The sequence below is a fragment of the Echiichthys vipera genome (genome assembly GCF_963691815.1).
Source record: "Echiichthys vipera genome assembly, chromosome: 17".
Lineage (NCBI taxonomy): Eukaryota > Metazoa > Chordata > Actinopteri > Perciformes > Trachinidae > Echiichthys > Echiichthys vipera.
This window is the reverse complement of record NC_139842.1, coordinates 884,360-903,421: the sequence shown is the minus strand read 5'-3', so window position 1 is coordinate 903,421 and position 19,062 is coordinate 884,360. Positions and strand designations below refer to the sequence as shown.

The following is a 19,062-nucleotide window of genomic DNA, read 5'->3' as shown; positions in this document are numbered from 1 at the left end:
TCTGCGGCTGTCAGTCGGTAAGTGACGTCACCGCTGCTGCCCGGCAGACACGCCCCCCAGCTGTTTCCGGGTTCTCCTGGTTCTCCTTGTTCTCCGTAAACCTTCCCCGTCAGTCGGAGCTGATCAGTCCGACACACACCGCCGCTGAGCCGCACAGGGACGAGGTAAGGACCCGGGGACCGCGTCACTCCTCCGGCGCTGTCAGAACTCCGCTTTAAAATCTCATATTTTAACATTTACTCACTTTTTGACAAAAATCCACGCGTGAGAAAACAGATTTAAACAGGTTTTGTGGTTAAATGGGAGCTTAGTTATGATTCGGCGCACTTCAAACACATAAAACACAACTTTATTCTGCGGAAACTAAACTTTAAAAACATTTTGTCTCCGGATTCTGCGTCTTTTCACCGCTGTGACGTCAGCGTCAGCCCCTGTGGCGCAGCGGGTTTGTGCACCAGAATGAGGCTTAATGTGACTCTGGAGCAGTTTGGTGTTAATTAATATGAGCCGAATTAAAAACAGCTTCATGTTCATTCATAAAAGGGTTAAAATAATGTTCCTTGGGGCGTGAACGCTGTAAAACAGTGAAGGCAACATTAAATGTGTGGGGTTTGTAATGCGGGTTTGGTGCTGGGTGTGAAGGCTGCAGCAGGGCGGGCAGGTCTGTGAGCAGGAAGTGTGTCTGCAGATAAACCAGGTGACTGTAAATGTGCTGCAGGACTTTGAACACAGCAGATTATATTTCATCATATGCACAGATTAGACTGTTCTGCAGAGGAGACCTGAGGCTCTGAGGGTTCAGGTCTGAGGCTCTGAGGGTTCAGGTCTGAGGCTCTGAGGCTCTGAGGGTTCAGGTCTGAGGCTCTGAGGGTTCAGGTCTGAGGCTCTGAGGGTTCAGGTCTGAGGCTCTGAGGCTCTGAGGGTTCAGGTCTGAGGCTCTGAGGGTTCAGGTCTGAGGCTCTGAGGCTCTGAGGGTTCAGGTCTGAGGCTCTGATGGTTCAGGTCTGCAGAGGCTTCACAGGTGGAAACACTTTGGTTTGAGTGTTTTCAGGGTTTTAAAGTTCTGTAAATGTTCTTTTATATGATGGAAGTGATCAGAGGTTATAATATTTAATCAATCTGTGGCTTTTCTTTAAATCTAAACACAATAAAAACACAGTTTGGAGTCAAAGTAAAGGAATAAAAGCCGTCCTGTTTCTATTCAACATGGTTTAAAATGAACAGAAGGGCTACAAAGAGACACAAAACAACCACAAAGAGACACAAAACAAAAACAAAGAGACACAAAACAACCACAAAGAGACACAAAACAACCACAAAGAGACACAAAACAACCACAAAGAGACACAAAACAAAAACAAAGAGACACAAAACAACCACAAAGAGACACAAAACAACCACAAAGACACAAAACAACCACAAAGAGACGCAAAACAACCACAAAGAGACACAAAACAACCACAAAGAGACACAAAACAACCACAAAGAGACACAAAACAACCACAAAGAGACACAAAACAACCACAAAGAGACACAAAACAACCACAAAGAGACACAAAACAACTACAAAGAGACACAAAACAACCACAAAGAGACACAAAACAACCACAAAGAGACACAAAACAACTACAAAGAGACACAAAACAACTACAAAGAGACACAAAACAACTACAAAGAGACACAAAACAACCACAAAGAGACACAAAACAACTACAAAGAGACACAAAACAACCACAAAGAGACACAAAACAACCACAAAGAGACACAAAACAGCTATAAAGGGACACAAAACAGCTACAAAGAGACACAAAACAGCTACAAAGAGACACAAAACAACTACAAAGAGACACAAAACAACCACAAAGAGAAACAGAACAACTACAAAGAGACACAAAACAACCACAAAGAGACACAAACAACCACAAAGAGACACAAAACAACCACAAAGAGACACGAAACAACTACAAAGAGACACAAAACAACCACAAAGAGACACAAAACAACTACAAAGAGACAAAAAACAACTACAAAGAGACACAAAACAACCACAAAGAAACACAAAACAACCACAAAGAGACACAAAACAACTACAAAGAGACACAAAACAACTACAAAGAGACACAAAACAACTACAAAGAGACACAAAACAACCACAAAGAGACACAAAACAACTACAAAGAGACAAAAAACAACTACAAAGAGACACAAAACAACCACAAAGAGACACAAAACAACCACAAAGAGACACAAAACAACCACAAAGAGACACAAAACAGCTATAAAGAGACACAAAACAGCTACAAAGAGACACAAAACAGCTACAAAGAGACACAAAACAACTACAAAGAGACACAAAACAACCACAAAGAGACACAGAACAACTACAAAGAGACACAAAACAACCACAAAGAGACACAAACAACCACAAAGAGACACAAAACAACTACAAAGAGAAACAAAACAACTACAAAGAGACACAAAACAACCACAAAGAGACACAAACAACCACAAAGAGACACAAAACAGCTATAAAGAGACACAAAACAACTACAAAGAGACTCAAAACAACCACAAAGACACACAAAACAACCACAAAGAGACACAAAACAACCACAAAGAGACTCAAAACAACCACAAAGAGACACAAAGAACCACAAAGAGACACAAAACAACTACAAAGAGAAACAAAACAACTACAAAGAGACACAAAACAACCACAAAGAGACACAAACAACCACAAAGAGACACAAAACAGCTATAAAGAGACACAAAACAACCACAAAGAGACACAAAACAACCACAAAGAGACACAAAACAACCACAAAGAGACACAAAACAACTACAAAGAGAAACAAAACAACCACAAAGAGACACAAAACAACCACAAAGAGACACAAAACAACTACAAAGAGACACAAAACAACCACAAAGAGACACAAAACAACCACAAAGAGACACAAAACAACTACAAAGAGAAACAAAACAACCACAAAGAGACACAAAACAACCACAAAGAGACACAAAACAACCACAAAGAGACACAAAACAACCACAAAGAGACACAAAACAACTACAAAGAGACACAAAACAACTACAGAGAGACACAAAACAACCACAAAGAGACACAAAACAACTACAAAGAGACACAAAACAACAACAAAGAGACACAAAACAACCAAAGAGACACAAAACAACTACAAAGAGACACAAAACAACTACAAAGAGACACAAAACAACCACAAAGAGACACAAAACAACCACAAAGAGACACAAAACAAAAACAAAGAGACACAAAACAACTACAAAGAGACACAAAACAACTACAAAGAGACACAAAACAACCACAAAGAGACACAAAACAACCACAAAGAGACACAAAACAACTACAAAGAGACACAAAACAACTACAGAGAGACACAAAACAACCACAAAGAGACACAAAACAACTACAAAGAGGCACAAAACAACCACAAAGAGACACAAAACAACTACAAAGAGACACAAAACAACTACAAAGAGGCACAAAACAACCACAAAGAGACACAAAACAACTACAAAGAGACACAAAACAACAACAAAGAGACACAAAACAATCAAAGAGACACAAAACAACTACAAAGAGACACAAAACAACTACAAAGAGACACAAAACAACTACAAAGAGACACAAAACAACCACAAAGAGACACAAAACAACCACAAAGAGACACAAAACAACCACAAAGAGACACAAAACAACCACAAAGAGACACAAAACAACCACAAAGAGACACAAAACAACCACAAAGAGACACAAAACAACTACAAAGAGACACAAAACAACTACAAAGAGGCACAAAACAACCACAAAGAGACACAAAACAACTACAAAGAGACACAAAACAACAACAAAGAGACACAAAACAACCAAAGAGACACAAAACAACTACAAAGAGACACAAAACAACTACAAAGAGACACAAAACAACTACAAAGAGACGAAAAACAACCACAAAGAGACACAAAACAACCACAAAGAGACACAAAACAACCACAAAGAGACACAAAACAACCACAAAGAGACACAAAACAACCACAAAGAGACACAAAACAACTACAAAGAGACAAAAAACAACTACAAAGAGACACAAAACAATTACAGAGAGACACAAAACAACCACAAAGAGACACAAAACAACTACAAAGAGGCACAAAACAACCACAAAGAGACACAAAACAACTACAAAGAGACACAAAACAACCACAAAGAGACACAAAACAACTACAAAGAGACACAAAACAACTACAAAGAGACACAAAACAACCACAAAGAGACACAAAACAACCACAAAGAGACACAAAACTACAAAGAGACACAAAACAACCACAGAGACACAAAACAACTACAAAGAGACACAAAACAACTACAAAGAGACGCAAAACAACCACAAAGAGACACAAAACAACCACAAAGAGACACAAAACAAAAACAAAGAGACACAAAACAACTACAAAGAGACACAAAACAACTACAAAGAGACACAAAACAACCACAGAGACACAAAACAACTACAAAGAGACACAAAACAACTACAAAGTGACGCAAAACAACCACAAAGAGACACAAAACAACCACAAAGAGACACAAAACAAAAACAAAGAGACACAAAACAACTACAAAGAGACACAAAACAACTACAAAGAGACACAAAACAACTACAAAGAGACACAAAACAACTACAAAGAGACACAAAACAACTACAAAGAGACACAAAACAACCACAAAGAGACACAAAACAACCACAAAGAGACACAAAACTACAAAGAGACACAAAACAACTACAAAGAGACACAAAAAAACTACAAAGAGACACAAAACAACCACAAAGAGACACAAAACAACCACAAAGAGACACAAAACAACCACAAAGAGACACAAAACAACCACAAAAAGACACAAAACAACCACAAAGAGACACAAAACAACCACAAAGAGACACAAAACAACCACAAAAGACACAAAACAACCACAAAGAGACACAAAACCACCACAAAGAGACACAAAACAACCACAAAGAGACACAAAACAACTACAAAGAGACACAAAACAACTACAAAGAGACACAAAACAACCACAAAGATACAAAAAACGACTACAGAGAGACACAAAACGACTACAAAGAGACACAACGCGACTACAAAGAGACATAAAACAACCACAAAGAGACACAAAACAACCACAAAAAGACACAAAACAACCACAAAGAGACACAAAACAACCACAAAGAGACACAAAACAACCACAAAGAGACACAAAACAACCACAAAGAGACACAAAACAACCACAAAGAGACACAAAACAACCACAAAGAGACACAAAACAACCACAAAGAGACACAAAACAACCACAAAGAGACACAAAACAACCACAAAGAGACACAAAACAACCACAAAGACACAAAACAACCACAAAGAGACACAAAACAACCACAAAGAGACACAAAACAACCACAAAGAGACACAAAACAACCACAAAGAGACACAAAACAACCACAAAGAGACACAAAACAACCACAAAGAGACACAAAACAGCCACAAAGAGACACAAAACAACCACAAAGAGACACAAAGTGAATATTACATGTGTGTCTGCAGTGATGTGTTGTGTGTCTGCAGTGATGTGTTGTGTGTCTGCAGGTGAACATGTCTAAGAAAGGTGGAGTCCGCGGGCCGGAGCTGGAGCCTCACCTGCAGCAGGTGCAGCAGCAGCAGGTGCAGCAGCAGGTGGAGGCGTCCATCATCCGTATCCCCCCCCATCACTTCATCCACGTGCTCGACCAGAACACCAACATCGCCCGCGTGGAGATCGGCCCGCGCACCTACATCCGCCAGGACAACGAGAGGTTATTATACTTTATTATTATTATTATTATTAAATATTATAATTATTATAAAGGTTATAACTTTATACACACGCCAGGACAACGAGAGGTTAATAAAGATTATTATTATTATTAAATATTATAAAGGTTATTACTTTATACACACGCCAGGACAACGAGAGGTTAATAAAGTTTATTAAATATTATAATTATTAAATATTATTTTTTATTATTATTAAAGGTAATAACTTTATACATCCGCCAGGACAACGAGAGGTTATTATACTTTATTATTATTATTAAATATTATTATTATAATTGAAGATTATTTATTATTAAAACTATAACATTATTAAAGATTTTTAATTAAATAAAAAAAGTAAATAAAAAATAATAATACAAAAATAAGAATATTAATAACAAAATAATAAATAATAATAAAGATAACAATATTAATAATTATAATAATGATAATTAATTAATGTATGTTAATACATTAATTAATTTAATGTTTTATATTTTTTATATATTTGATAATTTAATTATGTTTTAATATTTTTATTAGTTTAATAAATAAATATAAATAATGTTTTTCTATTCAATGTGTTTAAATGTAATATTCATAATTTATATTTTAATGTAAAAAAAATAATTGATTAATAATGATGTTTTTATATAAACATCTAATTTTATTAATATAAATACTTTTGTGTTTTAATCCAAATATAATATAATTAATATGAACTTTATGAATATGTTGTTTTTAATATTTAAATGAACAAATAAATGATAATAATAAAAAATATAATAATAATAAATATAATAATAATAAATCTATGACTCTGTATTAATAATGTTAATCGTCGGTTCTGGTCCCAGGGTTCTGTTCGCTCCGGTCCGGATGATCATGGTGCCGCCGCGTCACTACTGCGTGGTCCTGAACCCGGTCGCCCGTGACGATGACCTGCAGGTCCTCTTCGACCAATCAGGTCAGGCCAAGCTCCGCCACGCCGACCTGGAGATCCGCCTCACGCAGGAGCCGTTCCCCCTGTACCCGGGGGAGGAGGTCCAGCAGGTGGGTCCCCCCCCCCCCCCCCCACTATTATTATTAATATCTCATCTCCAGCCTCTGATCCTGGATCAGGTCTCAGGGGCAGCAGCTCCAGCCTCTGATCCTGGATCAGGTCTCGGGGGCAGCAGCTCCAGCCTCTGATCCTGGATCAGGTCTCAGGGGCAGCAGCTCCAGCCTCTGATCCTGGATCAGGTCTCAGGGGCAGCAGCTCCAGACTCTGGTCCTGGATCAAGTCTCGGGGGCAGCAGCTCCAGCCTCTGATCCTGGATCAGGTCTCAGGGGCAGCAGCTCCAGCAGGGACCCCAAACTTCCCTTTCCCGGGCCACATTAACCAGCTCTAACTGGGGGATCCTGAGGCGTTCCCAGGCCAGTGTGGAGATCTAATCTCTCCACCTGGTCCTGGGTCTTCCCCGAGGCCTCCTCCCAGCTGGACGTGCCTGGAACACCTCCCTAGGGAGGCGCCCAGGGTTCATCCTTACCAGATGATCCTGAACCACCTCAACTGGCTCCTTTCAACGCATGGCGGTTCCTCCTGTGAGTGGTGGGCCCACAGGATGGAGAGGGGGGAGGGGCCCGGCCGGGCTCCGTGGCAAACCCGGCCACCAGGCGCTCGCTGGCGAGCCCGGGGCCCCGTCTGGGCCTGGCTCCAGACGGGGCCCCGGGCTTCTCCGTGCTCGGTCCCTCTTCCTCTGTTCTAATGTTTAATGTTATAAAAACTCTGACGTGTGTTCGTGCTGCAGGACGTGACGGCGCTGCAGATCGTGTTCCCCGACACGGCGCTGCGTCTTCAGGCGCTGCTGGACTTCGAGGAGGACGGAGGAGAGAAGAGGGTCGCCGGGGACGAGTGGCTGTTCGAGGGACCGGGTGAGTCTTTCCTCCACGCCACGAGTCCACTGGTCCACGAGTCCACGGTCTAAAGCGTGAAGCCGCCGCTCTGAGCCTGACGCCTGTCTCCCTCAGGGACCTACATCCCCAGGAAGGAGGTGGCCGTGCTGGAGACCATCAAGGCCACGGTGATCCGGGAGAACCAGGCCATCAGGCTGAGGGCCCGCAAGGAGGGCGTGGACAGGGGCGGCGTCCGCAGGGTCACGGGTACGATTCCCTACTTAATAATACGACCTTTCCTCCCGTGTGTATCATTATTAAAAATGTGACTTTAATAAAGATTCTACGGACTCGACCTTTAACCGACGTCGGATTCACGTTCAGTAAAAACGTGAAAGTGCAGCAGCCATTTTGTTGCCATGGTGACTCTGTGTTGCAGGGGAGGAGTGGCTGGTCAGTAAGGTCGGCGCGTACCTTCCAGGAGCCCACGAGGAGGTCATCGACATCACCAACGCCTTCATCCTGACCGACAAGGTGAGTCTGCGTCCGTCACAGGACGCCGGGGACGTGACCGCGTCTCCAGTCGGGCGCCGTTCCCCGGTTTGATCTCTGGTCGGCTGCTGTTTCCTGTCTTTTCCTGTTTGATCTGCACCAAAGAGGAAGTAGAATTAATTTATACACTTTTAAGAATCTCCAGGTAAATTTCATATTTAATGAACATTAAAATGGAAATGAAGACTTTACGCTTTATTTTGGAGCTGTTAAAGCATGGGCTTTTATTGTGAAGGACTGAAGTTTGGTCCTGGATGTTTGGACAACATTTATGGGCTTTTATTGTGAAGGACTGACGTTTGGACAACATTGATGTGCTTTTATTGTGAAGGACTGACGTTTGGACAACATTGATGTGCTTTTATTGTGAAGGACTGAAGTTTGGACAACATTGATGTGCTTTTATTGTGAAGGACTGAAGTTTGGACAACATAGATGGACTTTTATTGTGAAGGACTGAAGTTTGGAGTACATTGATGTGCTTTTATTGTGAAGGACTGAAGTTTGGACAACATTGATGTGCTTTTATTGTGAAGGACTGACTTTTGGACAACATTGATGGGCTTTTATTGTGAAGGACTAAAGTATTGACAACATTGATGGATTTTTATTGTGAAGGACTGACGTTTGGACAACATTGATGTGCTTTTATTGTGAAGGACTGACGTTTGGACAACATAGATGTGCTTTTATTGTGAAGGACTGAGGGTTTGGACAACATAGATGTGCTTTTATTGTGAAGGACTGAGGGTTTGGACAACATTGATGGACTTTTATTGTGAAGGACTGACGTTTGGACAACATTGATGTGCTTTTATTGTGAAGAACGTCACTTATTCACGTTTCCTCTGTCGTCCTCAGAAAGCGCTTCATGTTCGCGCCCTGCGGCCGTTCAAGGACGCCGGCGGGCGCGACCGCCGTACGGGGGAGGAGTGGCTCGTCACCATGGGCGACCGCGAGGCTCACATCCCGTCGGTGTCGGAGGAGGTGGTGGGCGTGGTGGACGTGACCACGCTGAGCAGCCGGCAGTACTGCGTCATCCTGGACCCGGTGGGACCCGACGGGAAGCCTCAGCTGGGACAGAAGCGGGTGGTGAAGGTGAGAACCACGACTTCCACGGGTTCGTCCGAACGCCACAGACGTGACATCACATGTTCTCTTCTCTGTGTGCGTCAGGGCGAGCGCTCGTTTTTCCTGCAGCCGGGGGAGTGCCTCGAACACGGCATCCAGGACGTCTACGTGCTGTCGGAGGAGGAGGGTCTGGTGCTGCGCGCTGTGGAGGCGTTCAACGACACCGAGGAGGTGGGAAATCACACACTCCTACTTCTACTATCAATATACACTTAAAGGACTTTAGTATCAGGGCGCCTTCCCACTGTTACTCCGTCCCGTGCCCCCTCCCACTGTGCCTCTGTGCCGTGCCCCAGCACGTGTCACGGCTAAAGTCTGGTTCCTTTGACCAGTGTGAGTGCAACCGTACCACGTCTAGGAGCGGCACGCTTGCCGTCCACGGCCCGTTTGGGAGAGGTGGGCTTTAGTAAAGCACGTTTGCACGTGTACGAGCACGAGCGTGCGCACGTGTACGAGCACGAGGCCTACGGCGGCTCTGAGGTCATTTCCTGTGCGCCTGTTGGGACGTAGAAAAAAGAAGGAGGGACCATGCGCGGACATTTCAAACAATGGCGGTGAAAGGTTCACGTTGGTGTGATGCGGAGGTGGAGTGTTTACTGCAGATTTGGTCGATGAAAAGATTCAAAAACAGTCGACAAGACGCACAAAAACTCCGAGGTCTACGGAAAGATCTGGAAACAAAGCCACGCATCGCCATGACGTCATCAATGCGTGTGACGTGTTACGGCGTGATGACGTATAGGCAGCAAGAAGCATTCTCCGAGGCCCAGGTAGTGTGAGTACAAACGGGCCTGGAGGGGGGGACAAGGACCCTAAAGCACGGGGCACGGGACGGACGCACAGTGGGAGGGGGCTCTAACCTGTGACGCACGCACAGTGGGAGGGCGCCCTTAAACTGCAGGGAAACGCTCTGAGTGCTCGTCCCAAACGGAGCGATCAGGGAGAAGAGCGTTGGTGAAGAACCCAAAGATCAGAGCAGATCAGCTCCAGCGCGGAGAAAGTTAAACACTCAGAGGAGTCCAGACCGACGGGAATCAAACTCTTTCTTTGGCGCTCCCGTCTCTCTGTGTTTGTGTGAGAGCGGAGGAATGAGGGCGGCGTCCGCTCAACCGGTCCGTCGCACAAAAGGGATTTTCTAAAACAAACACGGAGCTCACACAGAGGTGTGTCTGTCTTTACCCACGCCTCATGACTGGTGTGTTCAGGGGTCAGCAGGTGTGTCTGTCTTTACTCACGCCTCATGACTGGTGTGTTCAGGGGTCAGCAGGTGTGTCTGTCTTTACCCACGCCTCCTGACTGGTGTGTTCAGGGGTCAGCAGGTGTGTCTGTCTTTACTCACGCCTCATGACTGGTGCGTTCAGGGGTCAGCAGGTGTGTCTGTCTTTACTCACGCCTCCTGACTGGTGTGTTCAGGGGTCAGCAGGTGTGTCTGTCTTTACCCACGCCTCCTGACTGGTGTGTTCAGGGGTCAGCAGGTGTGTCTGTCTTTACCCACGCCTCATGACTGGTGTGTTCAGGGGTCAGCAGGTGTGTCTGTCTTTACTCCCCCCTCATGACTGGTGCGTTCAGGGGTCAGCAGGTGTGTCTGTCTTTACCCACGCCTCATGACTGGTGTGTTCAGGGGTCAGCAGGTGTGTCTGTCTTTACCCACGCCTCATGACTGGTGTGTTCAGGGGTCAGCAGGTGTGTCTGTCTTTACTCACGCCTCATGACTGGTGTGTTCAGGGGTCAGCAGGTGTGTCTGTCTTTCCCCACGCCTCATGACTGGTGCGTTCAGGGGTCAGCAGGTGTGTCTGTCTTTACTCACGCCTCATGACTGGTGTGTTCAGGGGTCAGCAGGTGTGTTTGTCTTTACCCACGCCTCATGACTGGTGTGTTCAGGGGTCAGCAGGTGTGTCTGTCTTTACTCCCCCCTCATGACTGGTGTGTTCAGGGGTCAGCAGGTGTGTCTGTCTTTACCCACGACTCATGACTGGTGTGTTCAGGGGTCAGCAGGTGTGTCTGTCTTTACCCACGCCTCATGACTGGTGTGTTCAGGGGTCAGCAGGTGTGTCTGTCTTTACCCACGCCTCATGACTGGTGTGTTCAGGGGTCAGCAGGTGTGTCTGTCTTTACTCACGCCTCATGACTGGTGTGTTCAGGGGTCAGCAGGTGTGTCTGTCTTAACTCACGCCTCATGACTGGTGTGTTCAGGGGTCAGCAGGTGTGTCTGTCTTTACCCACGCCCTCATGACTGGTGTGTTCAGGGGTCAGCAGGTGTGTGTCTTTACTCACGCCTCATGACTGGTGTGTTCAGGGGTCAGCAGGTGTGTCTGTCTTTACCCACGCCTCATGACTGGTGTGTTCAGGGGTCAGCAGGTGTGTCTGTCTTAACTCACGCCTCATGACTGGTGTGTTCAGGGGTCAGCAGGTGCGTCTGTCTTTACTCACGCCTCATGACTGGTGTGTTCAGGGGTCAGCAGGTGTGTCTGTCTTTACTCACGCCTCATGACTGGTGTGTTCAGGGGTCAGCAGGTGTGTCTGTCTTTACTCACGCCTCATGACTGGTGTGTTCAGGGGTCAGCAGGTGTGTCTGTCTTTACTCACGCCCTCATGACTGGTGTGTTCAGGGGTCAGCAGGTGTGTCTGTCTGTGCCCACGCCTCATGATTGGTGTGTTCAGGGGTCAGCAGGTGCGTCTGTCTTTACCCACGCCTCATGATTGGTGTGTTCAGGGGTCAGCAGGTGCGTCTGTCTTTACCCACGCCTCATGACTGGTGTGACGACCACAGACGACCTCCACCTGCTGGAGTGGAGGCTTATTTCCTGTGGTGTGTTCAGGTGCAGAGTGAGCACGCCTTATTCTTTGAAGTGCGTTCAGGTGCATGTTCTCAGGTCGATCTGGTCGTTTAAACTCTGCGATGCGTTCAGGTGCATGTTCTCAGGTCGATCTGGTCGTTTAAACTCTGCGGTGCGTTCAGGTGCATGTTCTCAGGTCGATCTGGTCGTTTAAACTCTGCGGTGCGTTCAGGTGCATGTTCTCAGGTCGATCTGGTCGTTTAAACTCTGCGGTGCGTTCAGGTGCATGTTCTCAGGTCGATCTGGTCGTTTAAACTCTGCGGTGCGTTCAGGTGCATGTTCTCAGGTCGATCTGGTCGTTTAAACTCTGCGGTGCGTTCAGGTGCATGTTCTCAGGTCGATCTGGTCGTTTAAACTCTGCGGTGCGTTCAGGTGCATGTTCTCAGGTCGATCTGGTCGTTTAAACTCTGCGGTGCGTTCAGGTGCATGTTCTCAGGTCGATCTGGTCGTTTAAACTCTGCGGTGCGTTCAGGTGCATGTTCTCAGGTCGATCTGGTCGTTTAAACTCTGCGGTGCGTTCAGGTGCATGTTCTCAGGTCGATCTGGTCGTTTAAACTCTGCGGTGCGTTCAGGTGCATGTTCTCAGGTCGATCTGGTCGTTTAAACTCTGCGGTGCGTTCAGGTGCATGTTCTCAGGTCGATCTGGTCGTTTAAACTCTGCGGTGCGTTCAGGTGTTTGCTTCCTCGCTGCGTCATCTTCCCGTCCTGACTAACCCTTTAAACCCCGCCTTTCTTCTTCTTCTTCTCTTCCTCCTTTCCTTTGAACCCAACCCCGCTCTCCCTTCATCTTCCCTCCACCTTTCTCAAACTGTCTTTGGGTTCGTCCCCCAGCGCCCCTCTCCTCCCCCTCCGGTGCCCTCTCCTCCCCCTCCTCCCTCTCCTCCCCCTCCTCCACCGCTCCAGTGCATCGCCACGTTAACCCTTCTCTCCCTCCTCCACCTCTCTCTCCCCCGTTCTCTCTGCCAGCACGACGAGGACGAGGAAGAGGAGGAGGAGGAGGAGCTGAGGCAGGAGAGGGCGAAGCGCTCCCGGAGGAGCGGCGTCCTCCGTCGCCCCGGAGACCGCTGGATGCTGCGGGGTCCCATCGAGTACGTCCCCCCCGCCGCGGTGGAGGTCGTGCTGAAGCGACAGGCCATCCCCCTGGACGAGAACGAGGGCATCTACGTCAGGGACATCAAAACGGGAAAGGTAGCGCCCGTCGTCATGGAGATTAAAGTTTGAGCTGCAGAAAGAGAAAAGAGAAAAGTTCAGACACTCAGAGCTTCAAGTATTTTCAACTTAAGAGGTTTTATTAAACTGATCCGAGTCTATGAACGCTAACGCTTCCATCTGATCAGGTTCTCAACACTTTCATGGACACAAAATGGCTGAACAGGGACACAAAATGGCTGAACAGGGACACAAAATGGCTGAACAGGGACACAAAATGGCTGAACAGGGACACAAAATGGATGAATAGGGACGCAAAATGACTCAACATGGACGCAAAATGACTAAACATGGACGCAAAATGACTCAACATGGACGCAAAATGACTAAACATGGACGCCAAATGGCTTTAATGGACGCAAAATGACTGAACATGGACGCAAAATGACTAAACATGGACGCAAAATGACTCAACATGGACGCCAAATGGCTTTAAAGGACCCAAAATGACTGAACATGGACCCAAAATGGCTTAAAACAGATGCATAATGACTGAACGTGGAAGCCAAATGAGTCCCACTGAGGTCTGATGAGCAGTAAATCAGCTGTAGATGGTGTGATGACCTGAGGGGAGACGCTGAGGTGTAAATCTTCAGTACCAGTCTGGATCAGAACCGGGTCTGTCCTGTGTCTCGCCTCCTCTCAGGTGCGTGCGGTGATCGGTCACACCTACATGCTGACTCAGGACGAGGAGCTGTGGCAGAAGGAGCTTCCTCCCAACGTGGAGGCTCTGCTGGCCTCCCCTCTGGACCCGGTGGCCGACCGCTCCGACCGGACCAGAACCGGAGGGGGCGGCCCGAGGGACAAGACCAGGGTGGTCTCCTACAGGGTCCCCCACAACGCTGCCCTGCAGGTGTACGACTACAGGGAGAAGAAGGCCAGGTGAGACTCCGGCGCCCCGTCCTGTGGAGGGATGTGGTCCGACCCGATGAGCTGACGCGGGTTTTCTTTGGGCTCTCGTCTTCAGGGTGGTGTTCGGACCGGAGATGGTGATGTTGGGACCCGACGAGCAGTTCACCGTGCTGTCGCTGTCCGGGGACAAACCCAAGAGGGCCAACGTCATCAAAGCCATCTGCCTCCTGCTGGGGCCGGACTTCTTCACCGACGTCATCACCATCGAGACGGCGGACCACGCGCGGCTGCAGCTGCAGCTCTCCTACAACTGGTGACCGACGCACACGCAGAGAACCCTTTACGAGGGCGCCGTTTACAGGACGGCGGCACGAATACGCTGTTGTGTTTTGATTAAAGAGTAAAAACTGTGTCGGTTCCTCTCAGGCACTTCGATGTGAAGTCTCCGGCGAGCCCCGCAGACGCAGCCGCTCTGTTCTCAGTCCCGGACTTCGTCGGGGACTCGTGCAAAGCCATCGCCTCCCGGGTCAGAGGAGCCGTCGCCTCCGTGCAGTTCGACGACTTCCACAAGGTTCGTACTTCACTTCCTCTGTGAGCAGTCAAAGTATCTGAAGCTGTGAACGTAAAGTACAAAATAAAGCGACTTGAAAACACTCGCGGTCGCTCTAAGATCTCTCTCGCCTGCAGAACTCGAACCGGATCATCTGCTCGGCGGTGTTCGGCTTCGATGAGAAGCTGGCGGTTCGTCCCAGCCTCCGCTTCAACCAGAACAACCTGATGATCAGCAGCGTGGACATCCAGTCCGTGGAGCCCGTGGACCAGAGGACCCGGGACGCCCTGCAGAAGAGCGTCCAGCTGGCCATCGAGATCACCACCAACTCCCAGGAGGCGGCCGCACGGTTCGATAACACTCACGCTGCTGCTCCTTCAGAACTCCAGAGAGAGAGATCAGAACCTGGTCCAGAGAGGATCAGAACCTGGTCCAGAGAGAGATCAGAACCTGGTCCAGAGAGAGATCAGAACCTGATCCAGAGAGAGATCAGAACCTGGTCCAGAGAGAGAGATCAGAACCTGGTCCAGAGAGAGATCAGAACCTGGTCCAGAGAGAGGATCAGAACCTGGTTCAGAGAGAGATCAGAACCTGGTCCAGAGAGAGGATCAGAACCTGGTCCAGAGAGAGATCAGAACCTGGTCCAGAGAGAGGATCAGAACCTGGTCCAGAGAGAGATCAGAACCTGGTCCAGAGAGAGGATCAGAACCTGGTCCAGAGACAGATCAGAACCTGGTCCAGAGAGAGATCAGAACCTGGTCCAGAGAGAGGATCAGAACCTGGTCCAGAGAGAGGATCAGAACCTGGTCCAGAGAGAGGATCAGGTTCTGCCTCTTTATGGTGCCGGGGTCCCGTCCTCCTCTGAAACACATGATCTCTGCCTCACGTTAGACCATGAGAACTCTGACGGACGCAGGAGGAAACTGTCTGATTTACATGTTGTTAGCTAGCAAGCTAGTCACCAACCCTGGGTTTAGCTGACTCAGCAATCAGAAGCTAACGCTAAAATAAGGGGACTACAAACTAAGCTAACAGGACCTAGAAGCATGTGCTAAGCTAAGTGGACTTGGAGACTAAAATAAAGGGACCTGGGGCTTAAAGAGAACAAAAGCTAACTCTAAGCTAATGGGAAAAACAAGCTAACTGTAAGCTATCTCTAAGATAACAGGAGTTAATTTTAAACTATGGAGAAAGCTAATTGTATGCTATGTGGACCTAGAGACTCGCTCCAAGCTAGGAGCCTCTAGGTCACCTTAGTTCCAGGTCCTGAGAGGAACAAGAGGCTAACTATAAGCTAAATGGAACTACAGGCTAACGCTAAGCTTGTATTGTTGACTAGCTAATGAGGTGCAAATCTGACAGGTCTGGAAGTTGTTCAGAAGCGTAAAATGATTCATTTAAAGCGATTAAGGATTTCTGACTGTAACTGAAACCAGGACACTGTTCTATTCATCTGTGTGTGCAGACACGAGGCGGAGCGTCTGGAGCAGGAGGCCCGAGGGAAGCTGGAGAGGCAGCGGATCACCGACCAGGCCCAGGCCGAGAGAGCCAGGAAGGAGCTGCTGGAGCTGGAGGCACTCAGGTACCCACGGGGTTCTGGGTCGACTGGGGGAGAACCGGTAGACGCAACCACAGGGTTCTGGGTTCACCGAGACATTAGGTTGCGAGACGAACAAACATTTTGAGTCTTGAGTCCACTGCTGGAATATTGATTCTGGCAATCGAACACTCAACAACCGGACATTTTGGTGTAAATTTAGACTTTGAACTCGTCTGGACGGCCGGGACCAAGCGCCACTTCCTGTTTCCAACGTGTGGACGCATGTGTTTGGTGTAGACGCGGTCTCTTGGTCAGGGCGTCCGTGGGGTCTGAAGAAGTGTTAAGAGATGATAAATCAACCGACCACCGACGGACGGCACATCCGAGTACTTCCTGTGCGGCGTGTTCACGTGTGTGTGTGTGTGTGTGTTTCAGCGCCGCGGTGGAGAGCACAGGAGCTGCCAAAGCCGAGGCTCAGTCTCGGGCGGAGGCGGCTCGCATTCAGGGCGAGGCGGCGGTCAACGAGGCCAAACTGAAGGCTGAAGCTCAGAGGATCGAGGCCGTACGTCCCGACTTCCTGTTTCACCGCCTTTTCAACATAAAAGTCACTGAAAGGAACGCTTACAAACGTGTGTGTGTGTGTGTGTGTGTGTGTGTGTGTGTGTGTGTGTGTGTGTGTGTGTGTGTGCAGGAGGCGGAGCTCCAGCGGCTGGCGAAGGCCCGTGAGCTGGAGCTGAACTACAAGAAGCAGATGGACGGTCTGGAGGTGGAGAAGCAGAAGAGCCTGGCCCACATCGAGAGCGAGCGCTTCACGCAGCTGGTGGAGAGTCTGGGCAGCGACACGCTCAAGGAGATGGCGAGGGCCGGGCCCGAGCTGCAGGTACGGCGTCTGTGCTGAACGCGCTTCCATGTGTCCGTCTGTCTGTGCTGAACGTGTGTCCGTCTGTGCTGAACGCGTGTCCGTGTGTCTGTCTGTGCTGAACGCGTGTCCGTGTGTCTGTGCTGAACGTGTGTCCGCCCGTGTGTCCGTCTGTGCTGAACGCGTGTCCGTGTGTCCGTCTGCTCCTCCAGGTGAAGATGCTGCAGGCTCTGGGGCTGAAGTCGACCCTCATCACAGACGGAGCGTCGCCCATCAACCTCTTCACCACCGCCAACGGCCTCCTGGGGGCGCTGCCGGGTCAGAACCAGTGAGCGACGCAGCTGCTGCAGCAGGGAGCACCACCGAAGAAGAACGAGTGTGTAAACAGGAAGAACGGTTAAAGAAATGGGAACATGAAGAGGAATAAATAAAAGAATAATTTGAAATATAATGAAAAGAAAAATAGAATAATTGGAAAACTAAAATAAAAAAGGAAGAAAAAAATTGGAATATTTATAAAAGAAAAATAGAATAAATCAAACATAAACAAAAAAACATGGAAATAAATTCCTCTTTCCACTTCCAGCCTTTCTTCTTCTTCTCTCCTGTTTCTCCGTAGAGAGGAAGAGGAGCAGCTTCCTGTCTTTCTGTAAAACATCAAATGTGCCTTTTTCATTTAAAGTCGCTGCTTCGCTTTATTAACCGTGCTGAGAGGCTCCAGGACCAGGACCAGGACCAGGACCAGCCCACCCCGTCACACCCCGTCACGCCCCGTCACGCCCCGTCACGCCACGCCACGCACCTCATCACGCCCCGCCCCGTCAGGCCTCTGTTCTCATCATTCTGCAGCTCCGCGGCTCATTTAGCTGTTGTTTACGTCTGTTTTTACTCTTTTAACGGTTCCATCTGGTGGTTTTTGGTCATTTTGTGGTTGTTTGGGGTCATTTTCAGTCAATGTGTGTATTTTTTTGTTAGTTTGCATCATTTTTTTTAATAATTTCCTGTCTCTTTGTAGTGACTTGGGGTCATTTTCAGTCATTATATGTATTTTTTTGTTTGTTTTGCATCTATTTTGAATCATTTCCTGTCTCTTTGTAGTGATTTTTGGTCATTTGTAGTAATTAAATGTATGTTTTTGTTTGTTTGCATTCGTTTCGTAGTCGTTTTGCATCTTTTTGTGGTTGTTTGGGGTCATTTGTAGTAATTACGTGTATTTGTTTCTTTGTTTTACATCTTTTTTTAATGATTTCCTGTCTCTTTGCAGTGACTTTTGGTCATTTGTAGTCCGTATGAGTATGTTTTTGTCTGTTTGCATCCCTTTCGTAGTCGTTTTGCATCAGTTTTCAGTGGTTTTCAGTCTCTTTCGTGGTCGTTTCTGTCTGTGTCAGTGAGCTGTTGTGACCCGGTGCAGATTTTTACTGTGCTCTCATGAGTGCATCTCTAAAATCCTGCAGACGTTTGCACTGCACTGATGTGGGGGCGTGCAGCAGAAAGGGGGCGGGGCCTCTGAGGTTTACGTTTAAACACAAACGCAGCGTGAAGACGTTTATATGAAGGAGACTTTTGCTGAGTCAGCGCTTTAATGTGACGCCAAAGAAACAAACCTGCTGCTGTTTACAACAATAAAGTTTCTCTCTGCACCGACGTCTGTGTGTGTGACACTATTCTTACACACACACACACGTGATCACACGCACACTCACACGCAGAGAGACACACACACATACACATACACACACACACACACACACAGGCACACAGACACCAGACACAC

The 19,062-nt window shown here is 47.4% G+C and overlaps 1 protein-coding gene across 3 annotated transcripts; it reads left to right on the top strand.

Moving 5' to 3' along the window:
- Positions 1-31: 31 nt before the first annotated feature.
- On the top strand, positions 32-18,932 carry mvp (major vault protein). 3 transcript variants are annotated; one of them, XM_083931102.1, is made up of 18 exons: positions 32-164; positions 5,677-5,882; positions 6,741-6,936; positions 7,674-7,797; positions 7,894-8,025; positions 8,198-8,292; positions 9,172-9,408; positions 9,487-9,612; positions 13,245-13,466; positions 14,134-14,369; positions 14,455-14,652; positions 14,766-14,910; positions 15,027-15,238; positions 16,355-16,471; positions 16,865-16,991; positions 17,121-17,309; positions 17,501-17,664; positions 17,971-18,932. In XM_083931102.1, exons 2-17 carry the CDS (start codon positions 5,683-5,685, stop codon positions 17,618-17,620), a joined length of 2,676 nt encoding a protein of 891 aa, XP_083787228.1. In that variant the 5' UTR covers positions 32-164; positions 5,677-5,682; the 3' UTR covers positions 17,621-17,664; positions 17,971-18,932. The 3 variants fall into 3 exon arrangements, with proteins under 3 accessions (XP_083787228.1, XP_083787227.1, XP_083787226.1); XM_083931101.1 differs by having other exon boundaries at positions 17,908-18,932; XM_083931100.1 differs by having other exon boundaries at positions 17,501-18,932.
- Positions 18,933-19,062: the final 130 nt, after the last annotated feature.

Bases quoted from the DNA above. Each gene is read 5' to 3' on its own strand.
- mvp (XM_083931102.1), top strand. From the start codon at position 5,683: ATGTCTAAGAAAGGTGGAGTCCGCGGGCCGGAGCTGGAGCCTCACCTG. The intron at 7,798-7,893 runs GTGAGTCTTTCC...TGTCTCCCTCAG, and splicing joins GTGGCTGTTCGAGGGACCGG to GGACCTACATCCCCAGGAAG. The intron at 16,992-17,120 runs GTACGTCCCGAC...GTGTGTGTGCAG, and splicing joins AAGCTCAGAGGATCGAGGCC to GAGGCGGAGCTCCAGCGGCT.